Source organism: Eptesicus fuscus, chromosome 3 (assembly GCF_027574615.1).
Source record: "Eptesicus fuscus isolate TK198812 chromosome 3, DD_ASM_mEF_20220401, whole genome shotgun sequence".
Lineage (NCBI taxonomy): Eukaryota > Metazoa > Chordata > Mammalia > Chiroptera > Vespertilionidae > Eptesicus > Eptesicus fuscus.
In genome coordinates, this window is record NC_072475.1 from 54708576 (window position 1) to 54722489 (window position 13914).

A 13914-nucleotide genomic window follows, 5' to 3' on the forward strand; every position below is an offset into this window, starting at 1 on the left:
CCAAGGCACAAAGGAAGAGTAACAAATTCAAAGAAAAACAATTCCACCTATGCAGACAAAGATCAACATTTTCTCATTCTGAGTACTCAGGGTTCATATAAAGAGACTTTTATCTTGGTCCCAAGGCATTTTGATTGTGTTGAATGTCTTAAAGCAATGAAAATCTTTGGAATTAGTTGAAAGGCTCTGGAAAAGTAAGCTTCCCTCTACATACTTTTATTGTTACTGTTCAGGAATTTTCAGTGAACTCAGTCTTAAGAAAGACTACTATATGATAGGAAGAATATTCTTGATATACTGTACATACAGATAACGGGAGCCCAGAAACTTGAATTATTGTCAGAGCAGATCTAGGAATACAACCCAAATTTCTGACTTTTAGTTATCTTCCCTGGGAAGCACAAATTTCACTTGTTTTAGAAATCAAGGACTTGTGGTAAGTTTTATAGCACTTTAAAATGCAACAAAGAAAACAAAATTAGTATTACTCTGACCTGTCAATGATATCATAGAAATGCATTTTGTTTTCCCTCTCTTCATTCAAAGATGTCAGGAGAGTGTTGAAAGTGCCTGAATTTTGTAACTCCTGCATGGTATCTGAAATCACATCACTGAGAAATTGCCTGTAAGGAGAAAAAATATAAGTTAATAAGATTCATATTTCACTATATTCACAAAGGGCTACAGAAGTCACACAAGTTAAGACCCAGAAGGAACATCATATCATATCTAAGTTGGAATTATTTCTGAAATGCCAGTGTAGTTTAGTATTAGAAAATCTACTAAAGAATTCATCACATTAATAAAGGCAAAAGGAGAAAAACCATATAATCATTGCAATAAGAGCAGAACACGCATTTGGCAAAATTTGACATACACTTATTTATAAACAAACAATAAAAACTCTTAGAATACTGGAAATAAAACAGAACTTTCTTAACCTGAAAAAGTTTACATACAAAGGACTGAGAAACATTGAATGTACAGTATGATAATATATATATACATTTAAAAACATGTAAAAGTATATATATTGGTTTTTTGTTTTTTATTTATTGATTGAGAAAGAGAGAAACATCCATTTGCTGCCCCACTCATTCATGCATTCATTGGTTGCCTCTTTTTTTTTTTAATATATATTTGTATTGATTTCAGAGAGGAAGGGGGAAGGAGAGAGAGAGAGAAACATCAATGATGAGAGAGAATCATTGATAAGCTGCCTCCTGCACAACCCACACTGGGGACTGAGCCCGCAACCCGGACATGTGCCCTGACTGGGAATTGAATCGTGACCTCCTGTTTTATAGGTTGATGCTCAGCTACTGAGCCACGCTGGCTCTGCCACTGGTTGCCTCTTGCATGTGCCTGGCCAACCAGGATCGAACCCACATATTGGGATGACACTCTAACTAACTGAGCTACCCAGCCAGGGCTATATGTATTGCTTAATAATATACATACATACCTAATAAAAGAGTCACACCCAGCCGGCGTGGCTTAGTGGCTGAGCATCAACCAGGAGGTCACGGTTCAATTCCCAGTCAGGGCACATGCCCGGGTTGCGGGCTCAGTCCCCAGTTGGGGGTGTGCAGGGAGGCAGCCGATCAATGATTCTCTCATCATTAATGTTTCTATCTCTCTCTTCCTTTCCCTTCCTCTCTGAAATTAATAAAAATATTTTTTAAAGTATCACAATTTGCAAAAGAATAATTCAGAAGACACTTTATTGTTGAGGGAAGCACGACAGGGCTGGGATCAGAGGCTTCAATTGTATCTGAAGTTATTTTATTAAAAATAGAAAGCTCTATAGCAATCATGGTAAAATGCTGATTTGATGGTTATATAGATAAGTACTCATTATTTTATTCTTTGCAGTTTTCTTTATTTTTGAAATAGTTTCTAAGTTTAAAAAAGTTAAATCATTTAAAATTTATGAAAAAGAGCCCTAACTGGTTTGGCTCAGTGGCTAGAGCGTCGGCCTGCGGATTGAAAGGTCCCAGGTTCGATTCCAGTCAAGGGCACATCCCCAGTAGGAGGTGTGCAGGAGGCAGCTCATCGATGTTTCTCTCCCATCGATGTTTCTGACTCTCTATCCCTCGCCCTTCCTCTCTGTAAAAAATCAATAAAATATATATTTTTTAAAAATTTACGAAAAAGAAAGACCCTAATAAAACCCTCACATTTTAGAGATGAGTAAACCTAGGCTCAGAAAGGTTAAATGACTTGCCCAAATCACAGAGCTAATTTGAGATAAAGCTAGAACCATGTAATCCAGGCTCCTGACTCCTAGTCCATTGCTCTTTATATTCTCTTAAGTAGAAAAATTTTAAACTGCTATTTAATTTTCTGATATAGAGTTAGCAAGAATTACACTTACATAGTAATGTATTAATAATAATGCACATAAAAAGATTCAATAACTTTTTTTCATAATAATTAAGAAGTCAAGAAACTGAAAAGCCATGAGCCTCATCCTGAGAATGAAAAGGGCGTTAATAGTAAACAGCACACCTTTCTGTCATGTCTGCAAATTTGAGCCAGACTGATTTTAACAAGAGCATCACTCCTCTAGTGAGGGCGTAATGCAGGGGTCTGCAGACTTTTCCAGTAAAGAGACAAACAGTAAATATTTCTGGCTTTGCAGGCCATAAATTTTCTGTTATAACTACTCAGCTCTTCTGTTGAAGCGTGAAAATAGCCATAGACAATATGTCAACAAATGAAAAATGCTGTACTCCAGTAAAATTTATTTTCAAAAACAGACTACAGGCTGGATTTGGCTAGTGGTCCTAGGCAATTACTACAAGCTCTCCTTTACCAAAAACCCTTACCATAATGCTATACCCTCTTTATTTTTTTAAAAATGTTATACCCTCTTTTAAACATAACAGGGTTTTCTGTCAGCAAGTCAGTTGACAACAAAAACTGAATAATGAGACAATGGAAATTGAGACTGTCTTTAAAAAACCATCAGGATTAAAACATTAGCTTGAAATTTGGCTACTTTGATGATGTCTGTCTCCTATTAATGGATAAAGCATCGCAATAGCTACCAATTTATGCTGGACACTTGATTGAAGCCTCATTTCTAATCCTCACATTAATGTTGCAAAGTTATTCTCATTTTTAAACATTGCAAACAAATACTCAATACTTGCTTTAGATCCTAAAGCTCCTATCCTTTCCATTGTACCACACTTCCTCTAGGCCAGTGGTCGGCAAACCACGGCTCGCAAGCCACATGCGGCTCTTTGGCCCCTTGAGTGTGGCTCTTCCACAAAATACCACGGCCTGGGTGAGCCTATTTTGAAGAAGTGGCGTTAGAAGAAGTTTAAGTTTAAAAAATTTGGCTCTCAAAAGCAATTTCAATCGTTGTACTGTTGATATTTGGCTCTGTTGACCAATGAGTTTGCCGACCACTGTTGTAGGGCAATCTTTAGCTAATTCTATTATCAGCACTCACTTTGGATACAAGGACCGTCCAGAAGGGAAGAGGTCAGCCAGCCACCCTGGCACTCATTCTTTACCCACCCAGAAATACACGTGCACTTCCCAATATGCTCTCCTTCCTTACCTATCATTCTGAATTTTTTTCATTGTCTCTGTAGAAACTACGGACTGCCTTGCAGGTGATTGGAGGACAAGATCTTGAACTTGGTTAAATTCGTTGGCTAACTGGCTTCCTTGTCTGATTTCTGGCAACTTGGGTTCTTCTTTAGACATTTCCGGGACCGCAGGAGGGTTTTCCGGGCTCTTTTCTTCTAAATTCATTTCAAAGTTTTTCTTCTAAAAACAATAAACGCTGTTTTATGTAACAGATTTTCAAAGAGTAAAGAAACAAAGCTATACAAGGGCCTCCGCCTACATTGTTAACCTCGTTTTTGTCTAGGAGAGAAAGGGGAAATGTAAGGCCTAGGAAGCTCTGGTTTTCTGGTTGCCCTACTTTGCCTCTTCCTTTATGCGTAGGCATCTGGAAAAGGAAGCAAATGTGTCAAACTGATTTACTGATTAATAGAAATAGGAATTTCTAGAAGAGAACTTTAAGGAACTAGCTAAGTGTTCTATTTAGTGCAGTCACTAATGAAGATTTTTATATAGCATACATTATGTACAAGATAGGGCATTAGACTATAAGGAAAAAGAAAAACAGTATTTCCTGCAAGGGATCTCTTTCCAAACATGGTCCATTACTTCGCTTCTGATAGAGCCTGGTATATTAGTATAGTTTCATGACTCCATTCCATGTTTCAAACAAATGAAAAAAAAAATCTACTTGGAGATGTCGTTACCTATAAAAATGGCTGTAAAAATGGGATAATGCTAACTAACTGTTCAACTCCAGGTTGTTATAAGGCTAACCAATGTGAAGTCTTTGGAAGAAAAAAACCCACATATACTAAGATTTTAAATTGTATATCCTATGACATATGGGGTAATGGCATAGTAACATTTATGAAATTGAACAGCTATATTACTATGAAGTAAAAACAAAACATTATTTTAAGAGATCCATCATTTTTTAAAATATATATTGATTTTAGAGAGATAGGGAGAGGGAGAGAGAGAAACATCAATGATGAGAATCATTGATAAGCTGCCTCCTGCATGCCCCACAGTGGGCACAACCCAGGCATGGGCCCTGACCAGGAATTGAACTGTGACCTCTTGGTTCATAAGTCAATGCTCAATCACTAGCCACACCAGCCGAGCAAACCTTTATTATTTATACTTCTATAAAATCAAAAGCAGAACCTTTGTTAAGTCAGAAAATTTTGTGGATGAAGATCATTATTAGCCAGAATAAAACAGCTTAAAAGTTGTGTTCTTTTATTTACTAAAGTGGTGACTGCCGCTGAAGGCTGTTTATAAATTTGGGTTTTTCATTCTTTCTTGAATTTCTATGATGGCAAATTATTATTATTATTTATGCCTGACAGTATCGTTATGTATAATAAGACTTCATCTTGTTAACTGATTATCTTTTTTATTTTTTTGTTTTTGTTAATCCTCATCTGAGGACGTTTTTTCCATTTATTTTTTAAGAGTGGAAAGAAGGGAGGGTTAAGGAATAAGAGGGAGGGAAGAAGGGAGGGAGGGAGGGAGGGAGGGAGAGGAGATACATCGATTGGTTCTCTCCCGAATTCACCCTGACCAGGGCTGGAAATTGAACCTGAAACCCAGGTATGTGCCCTTGATCGGGAATCCACTCAAGACCCTTTGGTGCATGGGCTGAGGCTCTAACCACTGAGGACACGGGCCAGGGCTATTTCTTATTGAAGGAGACAGTAAGTAGGAAGGAAACACTAGTCTCCTCTGTACTATTTGTAACTGTCTTAATTCATGAACCAGGGTATTCTTTTACATGCATTGAAAGGCTTAGTTCTTGGGTTTCTAATCTCTTTGCCATTTATAAATTGATAAGGAAATTAATTTGTTATAAAATACCTATTAATATCTATTAAGGTCATTTAAAAATTACCTTACTCATAGAATTTTAGCATTGGAAAGGACCATATAGATCATTTACTTAAAACTCCATCACAATTTACAAATGAGAAAACTAAGACCAAGAAAGTGAAATGAATTGTTCACAGCACACAACTAAACTGCAAAGGTCTCCTTGACTCCAAATCCAGTGTTCTATTAAAATCCTGTGTAAAATTTTTTAAAAATGTTTTCATTAACTTCAGAGGGAGAGACAGAAACATCAATGATGAGAATCATTGGTTGGCTGCCTGCTGCAAGCCCCCTACTGAGGATGGAGCCCGTAATCCAGGCATGTGCCCTTGACCTGAATCGAACCCGGGACCCTTCAGTCCACAGGCCAACGCTCTATCCACTGAGCAAAACCAGTTAGGGCTAAACTTTTAAACTTTATTTCATTTTATCTTTTAAGTCTATATTGTTGAAAATATTACATATGTCCCACTCCCCCCATTAACCCCATCTAGCCGCCCTCCCCAGGCCTTCACCACTCTATTGTCTGTGTCCATGGATTATGCTTATATGAAGTTTTAAACTTTAAAAAAGCTTTACAAACCCAGATTATACATATAATTTTTGAATTATAAGGAGCAATCAAAGGGAACTTTATCTAGTCACAATAAATATGGACTTCTTTTCCAGTTAGACATAGAAAGCAATTTACCTCCTCATTTATGTAGCAATTTTATTCTTTTTGTATTTATTGACTTGAGAGAAAGAAACATTGACTTGTTGTTCCACTTACTGATGCATTCATTGGTTGCTCCCTGTATGTGCCCTGACCCAGGATCAAACCCGCCACCTTGGCGTGTTGGGACCATGCTCTAACCAACTGAGCTACCTGGCCAGGGCTTAAAGCAATTTTCATTTGTCAGAAATAAGAATATATTGTGTACCAAAAAAAAATACGAAGACTATATTCTGTACAAATTATATAATGTTAATTTTGCTAAACTTAATAAAGATGTATGTGGGTTATTTTGTTTGGAATCATTAACTTTATTTGTTGCTCTTTATAGACATTGGTCCACTTCCACATGATAAGTAGGGAGCATCTACTTCCACTTAATATTCTATAATGATACAAACCAGTTACTGAAAAAAAAATTTTTAACATTTGTTTTTTTAATACTCAACTGAGGATATGCTTTCTTATTGATTTTAGAAAGAGAGGAAGGGAGCGGGAGACAGAGAGGAACATCAATTCAAGAAAGAAACATTGACTGGCTGCCTATTGCACACACCCCAACAGGGGTTTGAACCTGTAACCTGGGTATGTGCCCTGACCAGAAATTGAATCTGAAATCTTTCGGTGTACCAAACCATGCTGCAACCGAGCCACACTGGCCAGCAAACTAAAAGACTCTATATTCATGGCCCAAGATGTTCCCTCAATATGTTTTTGTGTGTATAATTACAAGCATTTATAACTCCACAAAGCTAGTTTCTTTTTAGATCACTGTAGTATTTTTAATATCCACATTACACCAAATGTGGATCACCAAACTTTCAGAATAACTTAAAAAACAGCTATTCTCTGTCAATCAGATGCAGTTCCAAATCTCAGTGACTGTACATGCACTTTCATAGTTTAGGGCTGCTATAAAGTTTAAAACCTTTTCTCTTGCTTCAGAAATATTAACATCAAAATAAGCCATTGCTCATAGCATATAACAACCCAAATATGATGTTCACCTATCCTGTGTAAGGACGTTGAGCATTTAAAAGTTTCTCTAATAAATTCAGTGCTTTTTCTCAACATAAATTACACAAACTATTCTAAATGTTTTACATTTATTTCAGTGTATTATATTCAAATACTAAATGGGATGCAATTATAATTAATATTTGAGCATATTACAAAATCTATCACACAAATCAATTCATGTCAATATACTTTACTCTAAAACAACTTCACAGGTACACACAAAATAGAGAACAAAATTTGCTTTTTTAAAAAAAAAATTAAAGTATACTATCTACTTTAAATTACACTATTTTCACAAAACAGCCAATTTCCAAACCCCTTTTGTAATTTTGGCATAAAGAAAGTTCAATCCACTCGAATCTTCTGGTTTGTCATCCTATAAATGATGCTATCATATCCAGGATCCATGTTCCAAATACTGTAAGAGGTGATAATCACAGCCAAGGCCAAGGAGATCGTTACCCAAAGTACCATGTTGAAAACCACTGCATACTCAAAATTATACTTATATGCAAGGTTATAGGGACTTGATGGGTTCTTCTCTTGTTTTGTCTCAAGGATAGTCCTTGTCTTCCTCACAAGTGATGTGTCATATGATCTGACAGTCACTAGCTCTATCACTGCATTCCCATCATAAAGACTATACATGCCATCTGCAAACTTTTGCAGAGCATCAACAAGGACCTTAGAAGCATCTCTGAATTGCTCAGAATCTTCTCCGTAATGTTTCCCAATTTCATCCAAACCTGCAAGCTCCAGTGAATATAGATCAGGAGAATGATCCTTGACTAGATGCTTATGTCGAGACAGCAAACTTGAAATATCACACAGAACTTGCAGTTCAGAAAGAAAGAGCAGATCAACTTCATTGTTACTACTCAGAGAATTGAGGGGAAATGAATTAAGAACAGAGTTTTTTTGAAACAGGCGATTGCGGAGCTGTCCTAAGGTTACTGGAAGATCTTCAAAAACTGAGTTGGCCTTCCCCACCATATACACTCTTTCCTCACTGGGAGCCAACTGCAAAACTACAGGAGTTTCTTGAGAAAATAAGGAATGAATGGAATTTGCAACACTGTCAAGACTAAAAGGAACTGCATTCTCCAAAGGGTAGGAAATGACACTGCCTGGGGGTAGAGCGAGTTTGTCCACTCCCTTCACTATCACCATAACAGTAGCTTGAGGACGATGGAATAGGTTACCCACAGCAAGTCCAGGCCAAGAAAGTTCTTCTTCCACAGAGAAGCCCATGGCTAATGCAGCCACGTCTGGGATTCGCTCTCCTGGTATAGACCAATTTCCATTGCGGAAAACAACATACTCTGGTGATCTTAATATACTAAACTCATTCCCCAAAACACCCGCCACCAAGGACAGAAGCATGAAGAGCAGGGCCATGGTTCCCCGCTGGCCACAGCAGTGCAGGGAAGGTGAGTGATCACCGCAGCGCCAGGGGGTGATGCGTTCCAGCTGGTCCTGACTCCCTGAGACCGCCCCATCGTTGCCTCCACTGGGACAGCTGCCGCTTTCTCCACCAATCGCCAGCTACCAATAAATATGTATTTGTATTTAAATTTTTTATTGTATATACAACCTAAGTTATTAAGATTAACAAGAGTTTAATAACTTATAAACCTTTTGTACACTACCACGTTGAATTTTTTGATAAATACATGCTTTGAGTAGTCCACAGCATCACTGAAAATGTTAATGACTGACACAGTAATGTGGCGGATATTCAGAAAGGCAGATTACAATATATTCTGAAATGACAACAAAGTCACTTTAAATGATTAAAGCAATGTTTAGAGGGTCCAGCAGTTGAATTTCCTCCACCTAGTGTTCAGTTAGCTTTTAGCAGCTGAGAAATATAAATGGGACAACTCAGTAATTTGTCTGATCTCAGTGCACATACTGTATTTATACCTATTTAACTACAGGCCTTTTGAATAATGCCAGCATACTGGAAGAAAAGGATATTCTGGCTGGTAATGAACCTTGAGATATGGCTATTTCACTGCAACTGAGAGTCCATGTTTCAGGTAATTATTATAGCCCTTATATGAGATAAAGATGCTATTTCCCATGTTAAATTTAATGACATAGATACTGTAAATGGAGAAATAAAAAGAAAAAATAGATTCAATGAAATATACCATGGTGCTTTGTCTTCTTTCATACTGAACTGGCATGATATAGTTTAGAATAGAGAGCTGGTCTGTGGTATCTTCCAGAACAGCACAGATCCTCAGTACATCTAGAATGGAGAGTGCCTCTATGATTTCTGGGATGACTTCTATGTCTGTTTCTGGAGCTGTTTCTTCTTCTTCTACTACTATACTAGGTGGTTCGCCTGTCACTGACACCGTCACCTCAGGTTGCCAAGTTTTTGAAGAAAGATTTGAGGCTTCCAGTTGGCTTCTACAGAAAAAATAAAGGAAAAAAGTAAGTCAGCCACCAAATGTTTTAAAGTTAAACTCAAAAAGCACAGGTAGCATGTAGATTGGCTCCTATGAAGTCTATTGTCATATAACCAAGGTGAACAAAAGTAGGAGTTTTGCACGTGATTCTGCTAAATACCTGTGACATTTTAACCAACCATAAGCAAGCAACTTACTGTTTAACAAAGTTATGTGATCCATGCAATTTGGCTATGCTTAACCAATTTGAATTAACTTTTTTTCTAGCAACATCTTTAGATGCTACTAACCAAAAGTGCCTCATGATTAGTGAAAAACAGAATGTGGTGGCCAGTTTCCAATGTGGCCCATATGATTCTCACCTTCATGCCCTTTTGTAATCTCCCCCACACTGAATAGGACTAACTAACCTATGTAACTAAAAGAATATCGTGGGGTCCAAGGCTAGGTTATAAAAGGCTAGGTGCAGGCCCTGGCCCGGTAGCTCAGTTGGTTAGAGCATCCTCCCGATACACCAAGGTTGCAGGTTTGATCCCTGGTTAGGGCACATACAAAAATCAACCGATGAATGCATAAATAAGTGGGAAAACAAATCAATGTTTTTCTCTAAAATCAATAAAAGAAAAGATGTTGCAGCTTCTCCCATATGCTCTTGTCTCTCTCACACTGTGGGAAACCAGCTGCCTTGTCATGGAGACACTTAAGCAGCTCTGTGGATAGGTTCATGAGGGTGAGGAACGCAGGCCTCCTGCCAACAGCCATCATCAACATGTCAGCTCTATAAATGAGACATCCTGGAAGGGGATCCTCCAGCCTCAGTCAAGTCTTCAGATGACTGCAGGATTGGCTAACTTCAACATTTTGAGGGACCCCAACCTAGAACCATCCAGCTCCAAAATTCCTGACCCACAAAAACTGTGTGAAATAATGTTTATATTTTAAGTAGATAAGTTTTGGGGTAATTTGTTACATAACAATAGATAAATAATTCACAGAAATTTTATGTAAGGGACAATTTAAATAAATAAATACACACAAAATAAATTCAAATTTTGAACATACGCTTCCATTCTTCTTAAGTTAGCTTTGTTAACTTCCAAGGTACATGTATAATATCACAAAAATGAAGTCAGCTAAAATGGGAAGAAAACATTGAGATTAGTTTGAGTATTGAATGACATTTAAGTTTTTTCTATGCTCTTCCATTCCAAGAAAATTAAAGAATTACAAGAGCTGTAGTTTATCCCATCTTTTTGCTATTAGAAGTTTTAGAGATGGAAGAACCATCATGTGGTGCAGGTTTACTAGGTCACCAGCTTAATTATCAGCAGGTAAATGCAATCTTTGAGTCTCTTCTTAAGGTAAATTAATATCCAATATTGTTTTCATACTTTTTATTATATTCTGATTTTTTAATTGGTAACCTCTATAAAACAGATTTATATTTCTGCTACCCTGATTACTAAAATATTTAATTAATCTTTCCTCTGATCTGTCAGACAGCAGAGTTAACACTTGAGACTACACTTAAAAAAATTTTATTTATCCTAAAAATCACAGCTACCAAGATGTTAACCCTCCTCGGTAAATCAGAGTCCTTTCTGCTTAAAAGAGCTTTAAATTTTCTATGGAGAATTTTGCTCTATACTGAATGAATAGAGAATGGTAAGTGTCCAGTGTGGTTTTGTTCACACAAAAAGTGGGGTGGTACAAATGCCTCACACAACGAAAATCTCATATGCAAAAATTCTAACATATGAATCAGAATGTTTATGTAAATTTTGAAACAACCATACTCCAAACTAGCCAAATTTTCTGGTGCAAGGGCAGTCTTAGGAGGAAGTAGCATGGTGTTAATAAGATTTTGTTCTTTTGTTGTGTTATTAGTTTTTCCATTTTTTTCAACTTGGGGCCTAGATCCACGTGCTTCACATAGGTAAGATAGAGCTATGCTTATACAGTACCCAGTACTTTTGTTTTGTTCTAGCTTCTCATCCCTCAGTGATAGAAACCCAGGAGTCATTCCTGCTTCCTCCTTCATCTTCACATCAGCTTCCTCCAATCTAAACCACACCAAGTCCTGTGGATTTTACCTAATATTTCATATTCTCTAATACCATGCTAGACCATGTTGTTTCTTGCTTGAACTACCCTAATTGCCTCCAAATTGGAAGTGATCTTTTGTATTTAATATATTTTTAATTGATTACTAGAGCGAGGGAGAAGTAAACATCGATGAGAGAGAACTATCATCAACTGGCGGCCTCCTACATGCCCCCTACTGGAGATTGGGCCCACAACATGGGCATGTGCCCTGACCAGGGATCAAACCAGTGACCTCTTGGTTCCTGAGTCCCTCTTGGTTTCTGGGTCAATGCTCAACCACTGAGCCACACCAGCCAGGCCGAAAATGATCTTTTTATATATATTTAAAATACATTTTATTGATTTCGGAGAGGGAGGGTGAGGGAGAAAAAGAAACACCAATAATGAGAGAGAACCATTGATTGGCTGCCAGTTGGGCTGAAAGTGATCTTTTTAAAATGAAAGAGAGAGCTGAAACCGGTTTGGCTCAGTGGATAGAGCGTCGGCCTGCGGACTGAAGGGTCCCGGGTTCGATTCCGGTCAAGGGCATGTACCTTGGTTGCGGGCACATCCCCAGTAGGGGGCGTGCAGGAGGCAGCTGATCGATGTTTCTCTCTCATCGATGTTTCTAACTCTCTATCCCTCTCTCTTCCTCTCTGTAAAAAATCAATAAAATATATTAAAAAAAATAAAATAAAGTAAAATGAGAGATCTTTTAAAATTGAAAATCTGATCATAAGGGAAGACGGGGGTGGGTGAGTGGGTGGGAAGAGATGAACCAAAGAACTTATATGCATAACCCATGGGCACAGACAATAGTGTGGTGAAGGCCTGGGGCAAGGGAGGAGGGTTCGGGCTGGAAGAGGTCAAAAGAGAAAAAAAGGGGATGTAGGTAATATTTTTAATACAAAGATAAAAAAAAAAAATCCTGATCATGTTCCATCCATGGTTTCTCTTTGCCTTAGGACAAAAAATAAAATTCTTAACTTTGCCTATAAGGCCTTCATGATCTGTTCTTTTCCATATCTATCTGGCACTGTCTTTTTTTCTCTCATGGCTCTCACCTTGTCAAGTCCCGTCAGGTAGCAGTTTAAATTAGTGCTGTTTTGCTAGCTATCTGCCTTTCGCCCCTCTAAATTCAATCTCCATCATTTCCCGTGCCCTGGGATTCTAATCCACATGGAGTGCATCATGCATCCGTGGGAAATTTCAAAAGAGATCCAAAGAGTAGGATTGTAAGGTCCCGTGTTTATTCCCCCAGCTTCCGCTCTTCCAGACCACCATTAGCTGGCCGTTTCTCTAACAAAGGCCATGGCTCCTGTCAGGCAATCCTCTCCATACTGCTCTCTCTTGGGGGCTCAGGTAACTTCTTCCACCTGGAGAATGCATTATCCCTTATAGTTTCACCCTTGCCGACACCTTTGTAAGCAGACTCCTTATTAAATTCTCTTCAACTCTGCCAATCCTTTCCTTCCAGGAAAACACTGACACAATGACCTACAATGACACACATACATTTTATATACAGTATATATGTAAATACACATACATGCAAATAACCGAAAAAGTTTTATAAATTTACCTGCAACATTTGTGATATATTCTGATATTTTTTATTCTATTGCATGTGCCTTAGATCAGGATTGTAATCATGATCTAACGGGTGATCACCTGCAGTTTGAAAAATGCCTTGACTGACACTTCTGCAAGTGACACCTTCCCTTACTCATCCATCAGGCTGGATCACGATTCCTCTGTGCAAGCACGGATTGACTGCACTTTTATTTTCCCGCGGAGCTCTCTTCACACTTTGTAATGTTTATGTCCGTCTCCCCCACTAGACTGTTAAGTTCCATGAGATCAGGAACCCTGACATGGATGCTCCCTATTGTATCCCAAGTTTCAGGCACTATGTTCAATAAATATTTGTAGAATGAATGAACAAAGGAATCCAACTCACAATGTGTTAATTCCCCCGAGGAGTGCTTTTCTAATATATTTAATGCTGGAATTGTTAGCACATTCTCTAATAGTGGGCTTTCTGGTATATTTCTGGGATACAGAAAATTAGATGGGGGGGGGGATGGGCCATAAAGGTACATAAACTCTATCCTGATGAACATTTATAAGGATCTGACTTGAAATAGGATTGATATACATCTATTACATAAAACTTTGGAGTCACCCTTTACTCTTTCTCTCTCATTCCTTATCCAT

At 37.9% G+C, this 13914-nt stretch overlaps 1 protein-coding gene across 6 annotated transcripts in view; it reads right to left on the reverse strand.

The window, feature by feature from the left end:
• Positions 1-13914, reverse strand: part of IQCG (IQ motif containing G) — a 36377-nt gene that overhangs the window by 21148 nt on the left and 1315 nt on the right. For 4 of the 6 annotated variants that reach the window (XM_054713897.1, XM_054713895.1, XM_028131089.2 and 1 more), the window contains exons 2-4: positions 10675-10745; positions 9349-9613; positions 6466-8737 (exon numbers count right to left, since the gene is read on the reverse strand). In XM_054713897.1, the coding sequence (XP_054569872.1) occupies positions 7538-8737; positions 9349-9613; positions 10675-10682 (1473 nt within the window). In that variant the 5' untranslated portion in view covers positions 10683-10745 and the 3' untranslated portion in view covers positions 6466-7537. Of the gene's footprint in view, positions 1-494; positions 624-3574; positions 3787-6465; positions 8738-9348; positions 9614-10674; positions 10746-13914 lie in introns of those variants that run through there. The other 2 variants (XM_028131096.2, XM_054713898.1) reach the window with 2 other exon arrangements.